Source organism: Zalophus californianus, chromosome 1 (genome assembly GCF_009762305.2).
Source record: "Zalophus californianus isolate mZalCal1 chromosome 1, mZalCal1.pri.v2, whole genome shotgun sequence".
NCBI lineage: Eukaryota > Metazoa > Chordata > Mammalia > Carnivora > Otariidae > Zalophus > Zalophus californianus.
Window position 1 is genome coordinate 126,378,413 of NC_045595.1, and position 23,154 is coordinate 126,401,566.

The 23,154-nt window shown below is 35.1% G+C and overlaps 2 protein-coding genes across 4 annotated transcripts in view; one reads left to right on the forward strand and one right to left on the reverse strand.

The window, feature by feature from the left end:
- NAALADL2 (N-acetylated alpha-linked acidic dipeptidase like 2) overlaps nucleotides 1–23,154 on the forward strand; it is a 1,313,911-nt gene that overhangs the window by 187,299 nt on the left and 1,103,458 nt on the right. The window lies entirely within an intron of this gene.
- Nucleotides 2,672–3,348, reverse strand: LOC113918668 (transcription factor BTF3-like). Its single transcript, XM_035724329.1, has one exon. It carries the CDS (start codon nucleotides 3,289–3,291, stop codon nucleotides 2,806–2,808), a length of 486 nt encoding a protein of 161 aa, XP_035580222.1. The 5' UTR covers nucleotides 3,292–3,348; the 3' UTR covers nucleotides 2,672–2,805.

Here is a 23,154-nt window from a genome sequence, read left to right on the forward strand (position 1 = left end):
CATAATTTTCTGTGATGTAATGGCCAAATCTTAAGATCCTCCCTTTTACTGTCTATAATGTAATTACTGTCACTGAAAACAGCAAGATATTAAAATGCAAGTGTTACTTTTTTAGCTTGAAGCTATTTTGTTTTAATTTTAAAAAGGATCTGGTTTAGTGGTGAACTCTAACTTTTGTTTGGGAATCTCTGTCTCTAAATCTGAATTATGACCTTGCTAGAGAGTATTTATCACCAATAAACCAGCCTTACAAGAAATCTTAAGGGGAATTCTTTGGAAAGAGAAGAACCATAATCAGAAATAAGAAAATTAAGAAAAAACTTCACCGGTACATACAAACATAATAGTAGCTTAATCACTTACACAACCAATATGAAGGTTAAAGCACAAAAGCAGTGAAATAAATTGTATGTATAAAAATCAGTCAGTGGGGCAGCTGAGTGGCTCAGTTGGTTAAACGTCTGCCTTCGGCTCAGGTCATGATCCCGGGGTCCTGGGATTGAGACCCACATTTTTTTCCTCTCCCTGCCACTCCCCCTGCTTGCGCTCTGTTTCTCTGTCGTATAAATAAAAATGTTAAAAATCAGTCAAGAGGTTTACAAAATAAGAGATATAAAGTATGACATCATATACTTAAAATATGGAAAAGGAGGTAAAAAAAATCTGAAAAAAAATGACCAAGTAGTTTAAAATTTTTTTTCTCTTAATCTAAATCAGAAAAATACACAAAATTTGTATATATAATGTTCATTGAAAAATATATTTGAAGAATATCCAAGTATAATGGAACAGTTAATTTATAGCATATTCATATGTTGGATGTTAGAAAACTTTTAAGAGTATTTTATAAGGTTAGTTTGACAGGAAATGTTCACAATCTACTATATTAAAAATAGGTAACTACAGGGGCACCTGGGTGGTGCAGTCAGTTAACCATCAGACTCTTGGTTTTGGCTCAGGTTGTGATCCTCAGGGTTGGGGGATCGAGCCCCTCAGTGGACTCTGTGCTCAGTGCAGTCTGCTTGAGATTCTCTCCCTCTCTTCATCTCCCTTTGCTCCTACCCTTCCTGCTCCTGTGCTCTCACATGCACTCGTGTGTGCGTGCACACGTGCTCTCTCTTTCTCCGCCCTCAAATTTTTTTAAAAAGATTACTACTCACTTTGATCTCAGTTTTGATTTCTAGGAATATACACATGCACACATATACATACATGCATATGTATTTCAGGATTTAATAAAGCTGAATATTGATTTCTTGTAATGCTATTCATTAGTTTTTGATGTCGTGTTCCATGATTCATTGTTTGCGTATAACACCCAGTGCTCCATTCAATACGTGCCCTCTTTAATACCCATCACCAGGCTAACCCATCCCCCACCCCTCCCCTCTAGAAACCTCAGTTTGTTTCTCAGAGTCCATAGTCTCTCATGCTTTGTTTTTAAACAAGAAAATAAGTATCAGTAATAGTCATGTTTTCAAATAAAATCCTAACAGGATGATTGAATTTCATACCTTCAAACAGGTTGCTTTTTATTGCCATGTAGATGAAATCTAAATAAAAATATTTGCTGTGGTTTTGCTTATTAAAATGCACAATGTGAACTTAGTGCATTATTTTAATCACAGTGGCAAGATTTTAGGGCTTTTCTGTATGGGCTTCCTGCAGTAGGTAACTACGGAGTGTCTAATTTATATCAGGCCCTTTCGTAAACCATGGAGATAATAAAAACAATTTTTTTTTCTGCTAAAGAATTTAGTGAAGAGCAACTTCATAACAGTGCTTCATTATTAATATAATAGTGCATATAGGGAGCTATAGAACAAAGTACTCTAACTCTGGGGTTGTCAACAAAGACTAAACAGAGTGATGCATCTGAGCTGAGGCTGGAATTATGAGTCAGGGATAAAGGAAGAGGGTCAACATTTTCCACACAGAAACTGACATGAGCTGAAATATAACCATGGCACTAGGAGAAATTACAGAAGGAAGATCAAGCTTAAAAATAATATATATATATGCATATATATATAAAAGATCAAGCTTAAAAAATATATATGCATATATATATATATATGTATAAAATCTACCAACAGTATAAACATAATCAAGGGGACTGTGAAGAATATCTGATCGTAGATAGACCTGATAAAAGTATAATATGCTTTTGCATATTAACACAGAATTCAGAAATATTGGTGAAGGAATTATTCCACTTGAGTGCATTTTCCAATAAATGTTTAGGGAGGATGCTTTAATTTATTCTCAATACAAATACTTTATTTTTTGCTTCATTAAATATGTTCCTTTGTTTGGAGTTTTTAGAGTTTATGTTAATACAAATACCTGTTTTTGCCCTCTGCTCTAATAAACTTGTCTTACTGGACTACTTAGGTAGAACTATTTGCCTTTCAAGGTCCCCAAATTGCTCTAATTTTTGCACTTGTGATTGCTCTCATCTCCTTCCTGTAACTTTCTAGTAGTCCTTCTCTGACCTAACACCTTTGACTTGTTCAGTTTTGGGAAATTTTTAAAAAACATTTTTTTATTTTATTTTTTTAACTTTATTAACCTTGTTTCAAACTTTATTCTCAGGCTTCTTCAGCTTAATTAGCTGCAAAGAATGAATTGTATTATAAGCAAAAACTGAAAAGAGCTGCAGTGTCCAAGGGGCCTGGGCTTAAAAATATCAGAGATCTAGATTTTATCAGATCCATGAACAAAATTTTAAAAAGCAGTCATAATATAAAATAGCAGCTCCCAGTAATTTCTTCAAGTTTTATCTTCTTCAGAAGTTGACTCAATTCAGTTTGCTTCATTCTTAGAAGCTTCATCAAAATTCTCCACAAGATCTGGAACTTCATCATCATTCTCTCTGGTAGCAAGTGGTGCTTTTCCATCCACAGATTGTTTGGACAGAGCTTCAGCCAGTCTTCTTAAACTAGTCAGACTGTCTGCACCAAGTTGGTTTAAGATACTGGGTAGCATTTCTGTCAGCCGCTTTGTCTCAGCATGGCCTGTAATGGTGAAAGTGTTCAATGCCAGGGATGCCTGAACTTTGGGGTTGTTAAAGTGGATCACTGTTCCTTGGTTTGTGAACATATTCACTTCTTCAATACCAGAGATGTTGTTTACCCCTACCTTCTTTAAGGAGAACTGAAGTTTTTTATCATCTGCTGTAGCTGTTCTATGAACCACCTTCTTCTTTCGGCGAGCAGTTCCTTTCCCACCAATGCGCACTTGTGCTTGCAGCTTGGCGAGTTTCTCCTGGTTCATGATAGTTTCTTTCATCTTGTTGGAGCGGAAATGGGACCACGCGGGGGAATAGGGTTGGCGCTCAGGGGGTCTCGGGCGGACCAGCTGAGATTAGGTGCACACACGCAGGGCAAAAAACATTATTTATTTGAAGGGGACAGAGGGAGAGAATCTCAGGCAGACCCCCTGCTGAGGGCGGAGCTCAATGCAGGGCTCAATTTGGGGACCCTGAGATCAAGACCTGATCTGAAATCAAGAGTAGGCCGCTTAACCAACTGACCCACCCAGGCACTTGAATCAGCTTTGGAAGTTTTTAAAAGCTCCTTTGGCTAGTTAAAATTCTTTGTCAGTAATCTTGTTAGCTTAATTAAAGTTGTGAAGCATCATAGTATATGCTAATTTTAAATTAATTCTAATAATTTAACTTTGTTCACATGCTTAAGTTTATATATATATAGAGAGAGCTCTTTAATATGATGGAACTTTCCATATTATACATGGAAAAGGGAACTCTAACTAGGACCCAGGGGTGCACATTGTTCCCGTAAAAGAATTTGAAAATTATGTACTTTCTTGTACACTTTAAAATTTACATCTAAATTTTTCATGTTTTATTTTTGCAAAGGATGTAATTTCATGTTAATATTGTCATTATTTATATGTAGTGGAATGTAAAAATCAATTTGGCACTTACTATATGTAAAATACTTGAGGAATTTTTTTTAAATTAATTGAAAAATTTGCATCATTTCTTCATCTTGAAATATTAGGCAACTGGTGTTCAGAGATTCTGAGGCATATGTACTTTCCCCCCATTACCTCTTAGACTGTCCTTTTGCAACCTCTTTCCAAGGTTGGCTTGCTACTTGGAACTCTCCAAAAATGTGTTGGAGGAGAGGTTGGCATACAACTTGATTTAGTCTAGAAATATCAAAGGCTCTGAAGCTCTTCTTAATCTTGGGTAGCCATCAGAATCACCTAACAATTTGGCTCCCAAACTCCTGTTCTTAATCCCAACCCTTAACTGCTCCTCATTCAGACATATGTGCCCTGCAGGACACCCAGTCAGAAAAAAGGAACTGGTCCCTTTTTAGCACTGCTTCAGAGGAGAGGGGTTCATGAGGTCTCCAACTCTTTAAGGTGTTGTGTGGTCCCAGGGAGACCTGGTAGAATGTGTCTGGGGAAGTAGTCACCTGCCATCTGTGATATCTTTAAGCAGGCAAAACCCAACAGATCCAGGGTCTGGAAAGACAATCTAGCCAGTGTGTCTGGAACTCTTGGCTTTAGCTTTCCTGATGTCAGGACCAGGACTCTGTGTCTGTATATGCTGTACTTTGCATATGGGTGAAAGTCAATTATGGTGGCCTGGCATTGCTTGCTGCTGAAGGGAGACTAAAAGGCTGGGGGTGATTCAGTGAATAGGGGAAGACACAACTGTTGAGAGCTTGGGTTCTGGGTTTGAATTCTGAAAACAAATCACTCAAGGAGCTATTAAAAATACATGCTGACACATAGCACATCCAGCCCCCAGTTTAGACTCTCTAAATCCAGATCACCTGTGTGTATACTATAAAAGCTCCTTGTGATTCCTCCTCCTCTTGCCTGGGTTAAGAACCATTGTCAGATTGCTTGTTTGGATTGTTTAAACTTAAAAACATATTGTGCCTCCAGAATAAAAATAGCATTTCATTGTCTTTAAAATATAATTTTAAAAAAGTTTTAATGATACTATACACTCATTCAAGATTTACACAATGGTTTGTTATGTGCAGACACTATTTTTAACCCAGATAGTAGATTCCCTGCTCTGAGACTGTATTCTAGTGGCAGTGGGATGGCTGAGTATATGTTGTTGAAAAAAGACAACATACAAGTAAATAAGTAAGATAATTATAGATAATGGAATGGTTTGAGGAAGGGGAAAACAATGACCACGAAATGTTGACTCTGAAATATTAGAAATTTTCTATGATTTAATTTCTTCATTGTGTACTGCTTTCAGAGATACTGTTATCAAGTATGATAATCAAAATAAGCCAATTCCAGGTGCTTGCTATCTAGGGGTTGCAGTATCTTACTGCTTTTTAGATAGAACAGTGAAGTCACAAGAGACCTAATGATTATAGGCCTTGAACCTAACAGGAGTTAAAGCAAGTGGAATACGTAATAAATACATCAAAAGGATGGAGTTGAAAAGATTCTATATGTATTGTTACAGACAGCAGAGTTCCCTTAGCTCAGTTTATGAAAATGTATCAGTTACCACTATATTCATTCATGGTCCAGTTTTGTGCTATTTTTTTCTTATCTGTGTATGTTTAGCATTAATCGAATAACCGTTATGTACTAGACACTATAAAATATACATACAATAAAATGTATAGTTGATTCTCAAGTAGCATAATACATAGTATTAAAATCCAAAAGCTGACTGCCACTATGGGTATTTTAGATTTTTTTTTTTCAGGAAAATTTAACTTTATTTTTTATTGTATTTTATTGTATTATTTTTTCATCATGATAAGTGTACTCTTTAATCCTATCACCTATTTCATCCATTCTCCTACCTACCTCCCCTCTGGTAACCATCAGTTTGTTCCCTATAGTTCAGAGTCTGTTTCTTGGTTTGTCCTTTTTTTTCTCCTTGTTTTTGTTTTTTAAATTCCACATATGCATGAGATCAAAGTATTTGGCTTTTGACTTATTTAGCTTAGCATTATAATGTCTAGCTCCATCCACATTGTTGCAAATGGCAACATTTCATCCCTTTTATGGCTGAAGAATACTCCATTATATATATATATATATGTAATATATATATATATATAATCTTTATTCATTAATCGATGGACACTGGGCTGCTTCCATAATTTGGCTATTGTAAATAATGCTGCAATAAACATAGGGGTGGGTGTATCCCTTTGAATTCATGCTTTTGTAGTTTTGGGGTAAATACCCAGTAGTGCAATTACTTGATCATAGGGTAGTTCTATTTTTAATTTTTTTGAGGAACCTCCATACTGTTTTCCAGAGTAGCTGCACCAGTTTGTAGTCCCACCAACAGTGCAAGAAGAGTGTTTCCGTTTCTCCACATCCCTGCCAACACCTGTAGTTTCTTATGTTGTTTTTAGCCATTTTGACAGGTGTGAGGTGATATCTCATTGTAGTTTTGATTTGCAGTTTCCTGATGATGTTTTCCATCCTTTCATGTGTCTATGGGCCATCTGTATGTCTTTGGAGAAATGTCTGTTCATGTCTTCTGCCCATTTTTTAGTTTTGTGCTATTTTTAACCAAAAATGCACTTAAAATCATCTTAAGAGTAGCTTCTTAGTTGGTAAGTTGACTGAAATTAATGAGATATTGGTATGGGTTAATCAAAGATAATGATACAAGATTTCTGTTCTCAGTGAGTTTATAATCTGACAAAGGATATTAAATCTGTATTCAAACTTCTGTGGTGCAAGGATGTTTATTTGACTTAAAGGGAGCATAAATAAAATGCAATGAGAATTCAAAGATGGGGGGTGCTCATTTCCAGTAGGAAGGGCAAAGGAAAGCACCACGAAGTGGGGGAAACTGAGGAAGACCTTCAAAAAAAGAAACATATCACGAGGTAGAGAATGCAATGAAGGGTGTCCAGGTAGAAAATGGAGAATGAATGTAAATATGCAGTTGGGAAGGTATAAGTCTAAGAAACACAGACCACAATTACTAGAGCTCAAGAAGAAGAATATGAACAACTGTGAGGAAGGTTAGTTGATATTGTGGGTGACCTCAGGAATATCTCCCAAGTGGAGCCTGAGACTCTCTATATAATTTTTCTCTTATGGACTGTAGATATGATTTTTAAAACCATGATTGTCTGTTTAAGCAAGGTATGCTAAGATATTTGTGCCTCCTTTGAAAGATAAGTTGCACATCTGCAAAATGTCAGCAGAACAAATGTCATGTGTAAACTCTATTGAAGTACTCCTGGTTTAAAAGTTATGTTTGCTTTATTTTAAAAATTTTATTTATTTGAGAGAGAGAGAGAGGGGGAGAGCATGTGAGAGCATAAGTCATGGGCAGAGGGAGAGGAAGAAGCAGACTCCCCACTAAGCTGGGAGCTCAACATGGGGCTTGATCCCAGGACCCTGAGATCATGACTGAGCCAAAGGCAGATGCTTAAATGACTGAGCCACCCAGGTGCCCCAAATTATGCCTGCTTTAAAGATTGTTTAGAAATTACATTTCTAAAAGAGATGGCAGGAGACCTAATGTAAGAGTTGTGACTGGATGCCATATGGGACCCCTTTTTCTGCCATCAGGGAAGCAATTGAAGGATGGAAATGCCTTCTCTTGCACCCTGGCAGGTTCTCGAAGACTTGGTTTTATATACAGCAAGGGCAGTCCTTACTCATTCTCTCATTACTGAGAACAGCTCTAGCTCTGCAGCCAAGTTCATACATGCACAGAACCCCAACATCACATAGCAGGCAGGAAGAATGCAGGGGAAATCTGGGCATTACTGGGTATCATATAAAGGAAAGAATAAGTGGAGAATGGAATCCATCTCAGTTTCTTTGGCGTCTTGTAATTATGACTTTGTTGTAACAAACAACTGAAATACAGTGTGGTCATGGCAGTACCTAAAATATTTGTTATCAAACCTTGGTGAACTTAAATGCTAGACTAAGGAGTTTAAACTTGGTTGTAACAGTTAAAGACCTGAAGAATTGGCACCTTGTTCATGCTGTTTTAATTACAAGACTGACTTAAGGTTGTGTATTAAGAAAATATATTCGATGTTTATGTGAAAAGTGAGTTTAGAGGAGAAGAAACCACAGGGTCTATGCCCATGTAATTGGTAATATTTTTCCCTTAGATAGTTTTCTAATGTATTCTAGAACTTTTAAAGATAATTTGTTTTTTATAAGATTTTTTTCTTCCATGTAAAAGAAGATCCTGGGTCAATATAAACATATTTTCTGGCAAGGCCCTCATACATTAAATAGGTATATTTTCTTATATCAGCCTAAGAATTTCAACCTTATACACTGTGACTAGAATATATAATTTATGCATATATTAAAGGGAATTACAGTTTAGGATGGATTTATAATGATATTGCCATCAAATTTTATGGATCAGTGGAGATTATTAGACTTTCTGGAACCATGCTGTTCTTATAAAGGCCTTAGGTGTAGGGTGAATATATTATTTCTTTTTGCCAAACACAAGAGTCTAGGTAGTGGATGAAAGACAGTGCAAGCTTTCATATTATATTACTCAGTATGGAAAGGAATCTTAGAAGTTTTCCCTATTCCTAAATGTGTGTATTTCTTAATGAGAGAATTAGAATGTGGTATTTCAACAGCCCCGGAAAATCAGTTTGTCTGTCAGCATTCACCTGAGATACCAAATAAAATACTAAAGTGGTTCTTATTGAAGTTTATAATGAGAATTACTGGGGAGTTTAAAAAGAAATTATTGAGCATGATTCTTAAATTCTGATTATTTAGTTCTGGCGTGGCCTTGGACTCTGCTTTTTAAATAGGTCAGGTTTGAGAACCACAGCTGTATTTGGTTATGGGGTAGAATGCAATGGAAATGGAAATATAATAGGAAATAGAAGATAGGAACTTCCCATTTTATTTGGCTTTCTGGTTGGACAGAAGGAACACATTCAAAACTAAGTGATACTTTCAAAGCGAGGGAATGACAAATGAAAATCAATGAAAGCAAAAAAAAAAATACATCAGAAGAATGAACCAAGCATTTTTAAGATTTTTTTATTTTATGGAGGGGTTGGGGGAGTGGGGTAGAAGAGGGGGAGAGAGAATCCTCAAGGAGACTCTGCTCTGAGCACAGAACCCAACATAGGGCTCCATCCCAGGACCCTGAGATCATGACCTGAGCTGAAATGAAGAGTCAGCCACTTGACTGAGTCACCCAGGTGCCCCAAGTATTTTTTTTTAATATTTTTATTTATTTATTTGACAGAGAGAGAGAGATAATGAGAGCAGGAACACAGGCAGGGGGAGTGGGAGAGGGAGAAGCAGGCTTCCCGCTGAGCAGGGAGCCCAACGTGGGGCTCGATCCCAGGACTCTGGGATCATGACCTAAGCTGAAGGCAGACGCTGAACTGACTGAGCCACCCAGGCACCCCAAGTATTTTTTAGGTGTAGTAAAATATGACCTAATTTCCTATTTTAACCATGTTTAGGTATGCAGTTCAGAGGCATTAAATACATTCACATTGTTCAACATCATCTGCAAAGCTTTCCTTTTTCAGAACTGAAATTCCCTATCCCTTAATACCTCCCTAATCCTTTCTCTCCCATATTCTAGTGGCCACCATTCTATTTTCAATGAATTTGCTCTAGGTCCCTTTATAGAAGTGTAACCATAAAATATTTTTCCAGTTGTGTCTAGATTATTTCACTTAGCATAGTGCCTTCAAACTGTAACCATGTTTTAGCATGTGTCAGTATTTAATTTTTAAGGCCTTAACTAATATTTCATTGTATCTATATGCCACTTTGTTTATCCAATGAGATACTTGTTTATCCATTGAACTATCCAGTGAGATACTTGTTTATCCATTGAGCTATCCAATGAGATAATTTGTTTATCTATTGAGATATCCAATAAGATATTTGTTTATCCAATGAGATATTTGGGGTAACTTTTGACTCTTGTAAATATTGCTGACATGAATATTGATATATGAATATCTGTTGGAGCCCCTGTTTGTAATTCTTTTGGGTATATACTCAGAGGTGGAATTGCTGGTAATTCTATATTTGCCTTTTTTTTAAATAGAAACTTCTGTACTGTTTCCCCTATCAGTTGCACCACATGATATTCCTAATAGCAATGCACAAGGCAAAGCAAGTATTCTTACCTCTCCAATAACATATCAACTTTTTAGCAGAAACTACTTTTTGATTCTCCTGTTTTTTTTTTTTTTTTACCCCTAAGGCCCTGGTATGGTGTTCACTATACACTAAATACATCATAAAGGCTAAAAATAAGCAGTTATTTGTTAACTTTTCACTCAGATACAGATTATTTAAGTTATTGTAAATCCAAGTGTAATAATTTAGTCTGGGTGCACTGACTGGGAGTCAAATATGGTTCTGGAACAAGTAGAAATGAATTTAATCTGTCTGTGTTAAGTTAGAATATTTCTATCACCAACACATTTGTGTCAGCTTTTTTTTTTAAATACTAACTGCTGCTTGTGATAACTTTTGAATGTTACCTATATATCATTAATATTATCTGTGTGTTTTATATGCAATCAGCACTAGCCTTGAAGATGTAATGTTTATAGATGCTACAGAAATCTGAAATATTTTAAAAAATGACAAGCTGGAGAGGTATTTTTGGCTGTATAGGAGTAGGTATCATTCCTTTGCTTTATCTGTTGGCTACCAGTAGGCTGACACAAACCTAACATTCAAACTCTGCAACTGCTTCTTAATTTTAGCAACCTGATTGCATGCCTATTAATCATTTTTTGGAAGCAAATAGTATATATAAAAGAATGACTCAATGGACTAATGCATAAATATAAATAACCTGAAGCATAGGGACATTTATTTCTAAAATCTGTGTTTTCTCTTGGTTGCCATCTTTGGATTAAACTGGAATGTACAGGGTGCCTGGGTGGCTCAGATGGTTAGGTGTCTGCCTCCGGCTCAGGTCGTGATCCCAAGGTCCTGGGATCGAGTCCCACATTGGGTGCCCTTCTCCTCAGGGGGGCCTGCTTTTTTCCTCTGCCTCTACCCCTCTCTCTCTCTCTGTCTCTCATGAATAAATGAATAAAATCTTAAAAAAATAATAAACTAAAATGTACAGGACTAAAGGAAGAACCGGGACTTCAGAATGAACCTCACTTATTCTGCTCTTGGGTTTGGATTAGATTTTGCACTCTTTCAAAATATATGTTCATGAAAAATATTACTATTTACTAATTTACACTCTTTAAAAATGATATTTATGACTAAAATGTTAGGTCCTTGAGTGAAGCATTATTCTTTCTAAACTCATGAATAAATAAAATGATTTATAAAATGTGTCTAAGAGAAAATATAGTAAAATAAATATGATTTTTGGATTTAGTTTACAAAGTGAGATTTAAATCGTCACTATAAGCTTTGTACTAGACTGGAAAAACTAAATAGGTTATAAAAAGTTTCTTTATAATTAGTCTTTTCTGTTTTTGATTAAACAAATGAATTGGAAGAAATTTTTATGTTAGGTTATAATATATCTTGTAAATAATGATGGTATGGCACATATCAATCACTGAATCCAGTCATCTTTATGGGTTTTATCTCAACTCACATAATTTATACTGCCTTCAAAATTGGCTCATAAATCTTGAGAGATTTTTTTCAGCATCTATTTATATAAGGATCTGTGTCCATTATCAGTTTTAGGGAGTGTATTTCTCCCTGAGGACAGTGATAATTGCTTGGAAAACATTTGGGGCTTTGATTGGAAGTATTATTTAGAAAGATTTGGGGTCTTTGGGACCTGAAAAACTTGGATTGTAATTCTGTCTCTTAGTTTACAGGCTATGAGGCAGTGATTAATTTACTTAACCTTTCCTGAACTTCATTTTCCTCATTTATAAACTAATGTTATATATCTCACAGGGTTAACAGGATTCAGTGACTTCCTACGTAAGTCCCCCTGTTCAAGATAAGTACTTAATACATAGTAATTATCATGGCTAAAAAAAATAACAAACGCTTGCATTTAATATTTAATAGTTTTTAGTGATGCTTCAAATGGAAATATATCAGAAAGCACAATGGAAACTACGAAAAGCAACTTTTTTTTAATATAAAAATATATTGTCGAAGGGTACAATCATGTTTGCCAAAACTCTGTAAAGATCCAGAGAAAAGAGTGCAAGAGATTTGTTGTTAAATGAAAGTAAGGTTCATTCTAACAATGGATTTTGATCAAGTTAATAAAGTCCATCAAGTAAATGAGATGCCCCAGTATTCGGTAATGAAAAAAATTGGCCAAAGGGAAATCTATTTGTTGCATAGGAATACATTAATACATGATAGCATAGTTGTTTTGCATAATGTGTGTGGTAATACCCCTACAATATCAAACATATTTAGCACATTTCTCATGAGCATATATTTTGAAAGAGTGCAAAAATCTAATCCAAACCCAAGAGCAGAATAAGTGAGGTTCATTCTGAAGTCCCGGTTCTTCCTTTAGTCCTGTACATTTTAGTTTATTACTTTTTAAAGATTTTATTCATTTATTCATGAGAGAGAGAGAGAGGGGTAGAGGCAGAGGAAAAAAGCAGGCCCCCTGAGGAGAAGGGCACCCAATGTGGGACTCGATCCCAGGACCTTGGGATCACGACCTGAGCCGGAGGCAGACGCCTAACCATCTGAGCCACCCAGGCACCCTGTACATTCCAGTTTAATTCAAATATATTTAGATAGTAAGGATTCAGAATTGGGTAACCATCCCCATTACTAGACAAGAGAAACAAAGTCAAGGAATGAGATGTAGCCCTAGGAAGAAGGAAAGCACAAAACTAGAATTTTCACTTATATTCTGTGAATAGGAATTATTTTTTGAAAACTTATTCAGAATAGAGGGGTCCAATTTTTAAAATTGAGTATACACATATTCAAGAGAATTTTACTGAAACAAAACAAAAATTAATACAGAATACAAACATACATTTAAAATCAAGGCTTTTACCATAAAATTTTAGGTAAAAGTGATATTTAGATTTTAATTCTATAATTCTTTATTATAAAATTAAGCCTAGTTTTTTTATAACACAACATTAAATGTTTAAAATTTATTATTCTGAAAGCAAATATTTTTTTCTATCTGGAAATACATATCCTGTTGGCTCTCTGTCTTTGAATAATGTAAATTGACATTTAAAATATATTACATTGGATTAAATTGTCTTTAGCACAAATGGATTGGATAGAAATATCCCCAAGTCTGATGACGTATTCTCTGCTTGCGTGCGAACATTCACTGGTTTTTAATTGTACATCTAAATCACTGTTAACGTTTGCAGTTGCTTTTCCTACCTATTAGGACTTTAAATTTTGTTCAGGAATATGTTACACTTTACAGATCAGTTTTTTACATATTAGAGCTTTAGTAAGAAAATAATACTTTATGTACATGTGGCCTTTATTGTTTACGAAGCTTCTTCATGTATAATCTCATTTACTTCTCACAGCTGTCCTGTGATATGGCAGGGGATTACTTTCACAGCTTTATAGGTGATGAAATTGAAACTCCATGAGGATAAATTACTAGCTCAAGGTTGCATTGCTAGTAATTACCAAAATTGAGACTTGGACACACTATCATAACTGGTTTGAGTTTAAAAAATCAGATTCCTGCAGTGAAACAGGAATGGAAGCAAATGGGTGAAGCTGACTAAGCACAGAAGCCTGGGGAGTGATGCAGTTAACCTGGAAACAGATGCCCTGTCTGAAGGGAGCAATGGCTTTTTGGGTGTCACTTTGTGTTGTTTTGAATAACTCTGGGTGTGGGGTTGCCAGGCTTCTAATTTAAGAGGAGCGCACCAACCAAATCTCATGAAATGCCTTTATTTTAAATATTGGCAACTGATTCAAAGTTGAAAAAAAAATGGTCTAAGCAAGACAACGCTGAAGGCTGATCTGGCTGCCAATTTACATGTGCCATAGCCTTCATTCTTTAGTGAGCGTGTCTGGGTGGGGGTACCTGATATTCAGGTGGTTAGTGTAAGATGGTAGAGACATCACCTTAAATCCCATTCTCTAGTACTGACCCAGCATTTATGACTAAGTGGGTATTTAGTGAGACTCTTTGTCACCTGATTGCTTTGGTAGACTATTGATTCTTTCATTTGTTCAACCCAAATACACAGCATGCCAACCATGTTCCTAGCACTGTGATGCAAAGAAGAATGCTATATAGTATTAGCTCTCAAGTCTCACCTGAAAACCTTCTAGCAGTCAGTATGTTTCTACACACAGGAGGTGTCAGAAGCAAAATGGAAAGCTTCATTGTGAAGGTAGCATTTGGAAATACATCATGAGCTGGATTTTCCCAATCTGTGTTTTCTAACCACACTTGTAATGTGTTCTTTTTTGATGCCACAGAAGGCTTTCACACATGTACCTTTATCCAAAGATAGATTAGCTTTTGGAAAATTAGGAAATACAGAATTAAAAATTACAATTGTATATAAACTCTTACATGTTTATATCTGTAGAGGTAACATACATGTGTGTATAGACTCAGACTGAGAGAAGGGAGGGAGGGAAAGATGAATTGCATTGAGTCCAGTAATGAAAACTTGTGATTGTATTTCTCTATTGCCCTTCTGTCAGAGAGTTCAGAACCTAATTTGATTTATAGTCTCAGTAACTAGTTTGCTGTACTTGTGGTTTTCTTCTCTTTAGTCCTGATTTTCTAAACGTATATATACTTTTATATGTCTTTCCATTACATGCATTTGCATACTAGACATAGAAAATCTGTGTTCTTCATAGTTTGATTGCTCTGATTATTTTCAATACCCTGAGAAATCATGTATATCTTTGTTTTAAGTTCTATTTTATTTTTTATTAGAAATAGGCTAGAGGGGTATAGGGAAAGAACAGGAAAGAAAAGAAATACACCATTCCCTAACACATCCACACATACATGCACATGGCTAAGTGGAGTATAAATTGGTCTGGTTTTTCTTCAGCAGCAGAGTGAGTTCACATGGGAGCTGAAGAAGATAGGACGGAGGGTGCCTATTTCTCATCTTTTGGCTTAAAGAGGACATTGTTTTAGAATGGATATTGAAAATTTGTTATTCTGTCAGGGCATTATCTATATCTATCTTACATGCAAAAGAATATTTCTTAAACATTTTCTGAGAATTAGAGACAAGTTCTAAAGCACATAGATGAAGGAAAACTTACAGATCCAGTATGATAAATCTGTTTCAATATAAGCAATAAGTCAATCCTAAGAGTTAGGATATCAAACGTTTCTAAACTGTTCATCCTGTGCAATGAACTGGACCTTCTGAAGGTGGTAGAATATGGCCCAGGGATTGGGTGGGGGGATTTTCTACTGATAAGAACGTGTGTCTGTGTGCACGTGTGTGCACGCACATGTGCTTGTATTTGAAATTGCTGTGAGGGACTTGGGATGTCTATTGTTTCTAAATCACTGTTCTTTGAGATGCTGCATTAAAAAGGTGATCAAGTAAGTGTGCAAAATACTATATTACCCATTTCTTCTTGGAAATGTAAACATGTTAAAGACTTATGAAAGTATGCCCACCATGGAGAAGCTGTTGAATTTAGTTCAACCCAGTGTTTCCCCTACGTTATTTGACTATTGGCCCCTCTTCTCCTAATAGTTGTGTTAACATTTCATTGAACTAATATTCAGAAGAAGACACTGGGTAAAAATAGCTTTGAAGGTGTAGAATTCTCTTAAACTTAATTCTTTTCAGCACGATTATAACAAGCAAATGGGTAGTCATGGTTGTCATTGCCAACTGTTGCTGAAAAGTGAATTCATGTTATAGGACATGTAAGTAGAGAGTCTCAGCTATTTATAGAAATAAACAATGGAAAATATGGGAAAACATAAAAATGCTGTAACATATGAACCTTCAGTGAAGTTGTTTTTCTTTTCAGGCGTAGCCATCGATCGTTTTATCATGCCCTATAAAAGTAATTCCATATAAAAGTAACTTACTGTGTTTAGCCTAATTGTTTTATTTCTACATTTGGCCCCATTCACTTATTTCACTCTTTACTGGGAGAACAACTGATCAGGTTATTGGATAACATCTTTGGTATTCCTGTACCAACGTCTTTGGGGTGCGGGGGGAGACAGACTCTTCTACCTCATGTTACTTTCAATTATGTGTCCTGTTTTTGCTTTGGTTTTTATGTTTTTGTTTTGTTTTTTACCTTTTTATCACTTTGGAATTGTGCTACCATTTAGAACATGAGTTAAGAACTTTTCATCAAACTTGATATGTCCATGTTGTGTCATTGAACCAAAAAAATTCTGTTTAGTTTTTCTTTTCTCAGTGCTTATAATTAAGCTCCTTGGTAACCAACACACAGTTGCTCCTAAAAGCCAGTTTTAGCTTCATCTAGGCTATTGGCCTTTAGAAAGTTAATTGAGGAGACAACTCTGTTTATTCTGTGGTATATCTTAGGCGCAGGTTAAACCCTTGGATGGATATATGTAGTCTGTAGTAAAGTCAATACTGCACATGAATAAATGGTGATAGGAAAAGGCATCAGAGGAAAGGCAGAAAATAATTTTTGTGTCTCCCACTAATAGCTCTTTGCTTTGTATAGTATTCTTGAAAATCTTTTTATATAACTGATTTTTTTAAAAATCAAAGCAATAAGATATTCCCATTGTTGGAGAGGAAAAAACTGGAACAATAATGTTAAGTGATTACCAAATATTATGTGGTTAATGATGGTTTAGAGCTCAAACATTTTTTTTTCTATCTCCTGATTGTGCTTTTTCTAAAGTTAGGCTTTTGTGTCCTTAAAATCATGTGCAAAGAGTTTTTTCTAATTTCTGCCTACTAAATGTTTGAATTGGTGGCTTCTTCCTCAAGTTTAAAATTTCATTCAAAACCTTATTTTATACCTATGACACACATAACGTATGTATGGAAAAGCAAACAAATCATATGTTTATAACTCAAATTTCAGTGAGTACACATGGTTATCCATCACCCAAATCAAACTGTTTATTACCAGCACCTCAGAAGTCCCTCCCATACCCATCCCAGTCACCAGCCGTTTCTTCCTAAAAATAACCAGTATTCTGAATTCCAACATTATACGTTTTGCCTTTGTAACTTTATATAAATAAAATTATGTTGAATCCTGTTTTTGGCTTTATTTACATTTTTATCCATGTTGATGCAGGTGGTAAATCCAGAAACATCCACATACATAGAGACGTCTGATTGGGCACCTGGGTGGCTCAGTTGGTTAAGCGTCTGCCTTTGGCTCAGGTTGTGATCCTGGGGTCCTGGGATCGAGTCCCACGTTGGACTCCCTGCTCCATGGGGAGCCTGCTTCTCCCTCTGCCTCTTTTGCTCTCTCTCTTTCTCTCATGAATAAATAAAATCTTAAAATAAAATAAAGACATCTGATTTATGGAAAAGATGACACTGAAGAACAGAAAATTTATAAATTTTCTTCAATAAATAGTGCCAGAACAATTGAATATTCATATGGGAAAAATAATTTTGACTCTTTATACCATCCACAGATCAATTCCAGATAGACTATAGACTTAAATGTGAATTATAAAGTAGCAGATTCTAGAAGATCACTCTGTTAGCCTGGGTCATCTGAGAAGCAGACTCAAATAGGATTAGAAGTATAAGATAATTATTAGACACACATTTGAGAGAAAATGGAAAAATAGGGAGGCAAGGAAGAGCTACCAGACTGTGATACTGGTCTGACTGTTCAAAGGAGAGAAGGAAGGAGTTGGGTAGGAAAGTATTAGACTGCAGTGAAGTTTTGTTTTGTTTTTAAGATTTTATTTGACAGAGAGAGCATGAGCTGTGGGGAGGGGCAGAGGGAGAGGGAGAAGCAGACTCCCCACCAAGCAAGAGTCTTGAATAGATAGTTCACAGAATAGGATATTCAAATAGCTTTAACCATATGAAAAAAAATATTCTTTACATTATCAAAGAAATGCAAATAAAACCACATTAAAATAACACTATACACCCATCATGATGATTACATTTAAAATATAAGTGGCATGATTGTGGAACAACTGGAACTCTCATACACTGCTGAAGAAAGTATAAATAAAACCATTTTGGAAAACACTATCTACTAGAGATGAACATATATATACCTTAAGTTCCAACCTACATATTTGCCCCTAAAGTCACCTACAAGAGTGTTCACAGCAGTGTTGTAAACAACCCAAATATTCATCCACAGAATACAGTACAGTACATTCACACAAAAGAATGCTATGAGTAATAAACATAAACAAGTCCTGCTTTCATTATTTTATCATTTTGGGACTATTCCCCATTTTCATGTTTTTGTTAATAGGGCAGGCTTTGGGGTGGAACAAATGCCAGGATTCCTATCCTTCAGGAGTTTAGAATTTCACAGGAGAAAAAAAAAACATGTAAAGGGAATCCTTTTAAGTATAATGCATTAATTGGTAGGAGGGCCTGAAATTAATGCTCTGTAACTACGTACAGGAAGTGATTTTCTTATCGGTGGCACTAGATTTCATAGGGAAGGTAGCATAGAAGCTGATTCTTGAGTTATGAATCACATTCATATGTGTGGACATACCAGAGTTTAAATTCATGTTTAAGAATGTATTGAACAAAAGTTGCAAAGAGTATTTGCAGATAAAAACTGCAAGGTCTTTGTGATTAGCCAAACACTCAACTTGTAAACCGAGGTGTTAATATTGAGAAGATAGTGATTTATCACTTTAAGGTCTATGAATAAAATCTTGTCTTGGTCTTCTTTCACACTTCTACCTATTTTCGTTGATTCTTTGGCATTCTGAACTTCCGTGAATCTGAGAAATTCATTGAACACAGCCCTTTTTTTTTAATCATTTATTTCCAGGAAAACACCTGCAGATTATCTCAAGATTTATTTTAACCTTCTCCTAGTGTGTCAGAATATTTAATAGTGGGGTGATTTACTTTTTGTCAATTAAATATGTAGTTTATGCCCTTGGCTAAATTCTTCTTTGTCATACACAAGAGGAGAAGGGGGTCAAACCCTTTTCTTAAACTCTGCTATACTTTGATAACCTATGAAACTGTCCATATCTCAGCATGTGCCACAAATGCTCTAAAGTTAGTAAAGTATACGTGGGTGCCCAACAAATGTGATCACAGAATTAGAAAGTGTCACCAGAAATAAAAACGTACAGAGAACATTTAACTTTTCAAAGCTGTTTGTTTCCTGATTTTTAAGTCAAAATTAGAGATTACGATAAAATCAATGACCATCCTAAAATTTAGAATCTTGTGTGATAGTTGGAAAGGGGTAATGGTGCTACTAGAGAGTTTTCTTTTTCTCGGATGCTATAATTATTCCTAAGAGATAACTTAGCAGACACTTGTCAGATACAGGACATGTGGCAAAAGAAAAACAAAACCAAACCTTAATATTTTAGTAAGCATGTCAGAAATACACATCTGAACTAAACTTTTCCTTTAAAGAACTCAAATTGAGCAGCTGCTTCTATGTTGCACTATTGTTCATATGGCTCACATCTTTTCAATTGAGCCATATTCTCACTCGAACTGCTTTCAGACCAGTCTGTAGGCCTTGTAATGAAGTTATTTATTTTATGATTTTAGCTTCCCTTTAGTTTTGACCCAAACTAGTATTGCTTTGGCTCCATACATACAATTTCTTAAAATCCAAAATTGATAGTATAAAAGGAATTTATAGTATCTGCGAAGACATTATAAAATAGTTAAATAACAAAAGGTAAGTGTTTAGAACAGTAAGTCATTTAAATTGTATTGTTAGAGAAACTCTATAATATTTGCCTTAGAGGGCCACTTTAGACTAGGTAAATCTCAAAGTTTTGAACTTTTCTCATATGCTAAAGATTCTATAAATACTACATGGTGAAAAGTTAATGAAATGTTTTAATTGACAGATAATGAGTTACATAGGTCTGAATATTTTAATTAAAATTTCAGTAATTTTGATAAAAATGTTATAACATTGATATAAAGTAAAAAATAGAATAATTCAGGTAATTTAGTATAAGGTGTTTTATAATGAAAACATAGTTTATATATTCAGCTGCTAAACTTACACTTTGTTTAGCAACTGAACTTATGCCATTAACTAATGAAGAGGATTTAAGCAACTATATTTTATCAGTTTTAAAATACAAAATACAAATGTTTTAAAACACATTTTGACATCTTTGAAATTAGGACATGGTCTGTGATCTAGGGTGTTGTAAAATGGCTAGCATTCAGGCTGGAATTTTGCAAATACAACATTGCCTGTACATGTCATAGGTTGTTCATATTAACATCACTTCAACTGAGTTATATGTATTAGTGGTATTTTACACATGTTGAGTTCAACTGTTTAAAATGTCTTCATTACTGTTACACCGTAATTGGAGATTGAAATGAAGTTACTGTGTATACAGAAAGGGATGGCAAAACACAGCTCGGTGTACATTTAATATCAATGAAGCCAGTATCTATCACTGGAGGAACACCTACGAGTTTATATTTTCTTGCAGAGTGATGACAAAGTACTTCTCATGGGCCAAGAAAGGAAAATAACCTGAAGTAGATGGTCTATTACATTTTGTTACTAAGATTTATGCAAAAGGGTGGCTCATCACACACACAGAGTTGGAACTGAGGGAACAAGAAATTGCTAACTCTCTCAGAATAGATAAAAGGAATTTCAAAGCAGACAATCTATTATGACTGATTTATGTATTGTGCAAGTTGTTGAATTTATTTTAACAAACTTCCTACTGGCTTTGAACAGAAGCTGCTTAACTTCCAGCAAGATATGATTCAGTTGAAAAGAATGAAAATTCAAGTGCCATCAAATAGGGAAACATTCCCAAAACTCACAGAATTGGTGTTAGCCACTTGGAAGAAAATCCTGGAGACAAAAATGCGGTATCATTACTTTTGATGGGTTAAGATATTGTGTGAAGAATAAGGAAAGATTACAACTGTGAATCAAAAAGATTGTAAAAGTGAGAAGTTTGGGGAATACCTTAACAAATTTATATAGCATATTTTGTTTACATATGGACAGGCTGATACATTATTAAATAGGTTCAATAAACATATAAATTCTGAGTGATAAACATTGTCATAGTTCATTGACCATTTTTCATTCTTGTACTGTTATATAATATAAATGGTACATCTACAGTGGATAGCAGTGTTAAGTGTTAAGAATAAAAATATGTACTGAATGGAGCACTGGGTGTTATACGCAAACAATGAATCATGGAATACTACAATAACTAAGGATGTAATGTATGGTGATTAACATAACATAATAATATTAAAAAATGTATATAAATGCTGTTTTAGGGTAAACCTCACCCTGTTATAAGACTCCATTATAATCTATCCATATACTCTACTTCAATTTTTTGCATTCTTCTTGTGTTAAAGTTTCAATAATCAAAGATCTCCTTTTCTAAATCAAAGATTTTCCTTTTCTGTCAAACTTTACTATATACACTTATTTGTATAGATTTCTCAAACTATAGTGTAAAGTAAGGATTGATTCCAATATTTTGCTTTTTCTTTTTGTTTATTTTCTAAAGATTTTATTTGTCATAGCGCGTGCACACAAGCGGCGGAGCATCAGGCAGAGGGAGAAGCAGGCTCCCTGCTGAGCAGGAGCCCGATGCTGGACTGCATCCCAGGACGCTGGGATATGACCGGAGCCAAAGGCAGACAACCGACTGAGCCACCAAGGCATCCCTATTTTGCTTTTTCATGTTCTTAATCTGTCCATGTATGATCCTTGCCAAATATTCTATGTATGTGCACTTATAGGCAGTGTATCTCTAGTGTTAATCATACTCTCAAGGGAATTGTTTTATAAGAAATATTAAGAACCCTATGTCTTTTGATTGTTTTTTTTATCCAGACTAAATGCTGCAATCAAAAGACACAATGTTTCAGAGTGGATTAAAAAAAAAAATGCCCCATCTATATGTTGCCTACAAGAGACTCAATTTAGACTTAGTCACCTGCAGATTGAAAGTGAGGGGGTGGAGAAACATTTAACATGCAAATGGAGTTCAAAAGAAGGCCAGTGTAGCAATACTTACATTGGACAAACTAGACTTTAAAACATAGACTATAAAAAAGAGACAAAGAAGGGCATTATATAATCACAAAGGGGATAATCCAACAAGAAGATATAACAATTGTAAATATTTATGCACCCAACATGGGAGCACCCAAATATATAAAATGATGAAAACAAAGGAACTAATTGATAATAACAATAATAGGGTATTTTAACATCCACTTATATCAATGGACAGATCATCTAAACAGAAAACAAAGAAACAATGTCTTTGACAGACTGAACCAGATGGACTTAATAGATATATTCAGAACATTCCATCCTAAAACAGCAGAATAGACATTCTTTTCAAGTGCACATGGAACATTTTCCAGAATAGATCACATATTAGGTCACAAAACAAGCCTTAACAAATACAAAAAGATTGAAATAGCATGTGTCTTTTCTGACCACAACACTATGAAACTAGATGCCAACCACAAGAAAAAAATTGGAAAGACCACAAATACATGGAGGTTAAACAACACGCTACTAAACAATGGGTCAACCAGGAAATCAAAGAAGAAATAAGAAAATACATGAAAATAAATGAAAATGAAAACATAATAGTCCAAAACCTGTAGGATGCAGCAAAAGTGGCCCTAGGAGGGAAACATGTAGCAATACAGGCCTACCTCAAGCAAGAAAAATATCAAATAACCTAACCTTACATGTTAAGGAACTAGAAAAAAAATGAAGCTTAAAACAAGCAGAAAGAAGGAAATAATAAAGATTAGCATGGCAATAAATGATATAGAAAACAAAAAAATTAGTAGAACAGATCAATGAAACCAGGATCTGGTTCTTGGAAAAAAATACTAAAATGGATTAACATCTAGCCAGACTTATCAAAAAGAAAAAGGACCCAAATAAAATCACAAATGAGAGAGGAGAAATAACACCACAAAAATACAATTACAAGAGAAAATTATGAAAAAACTATTGCCAACAAAGTGGACAACCTGGAATGGACAAATTCTTAGACACATATAAACTACC

Excerpts from the sequence above, each read along its gene's own strand:
- LOC113918668 (XM_035724329.1), bottom strand. The coding sequence starts at position 3,291 with ATGAAAGAAACTATCATGAACCAGGAGAAACTCGCCAAGCTGCAAGCA.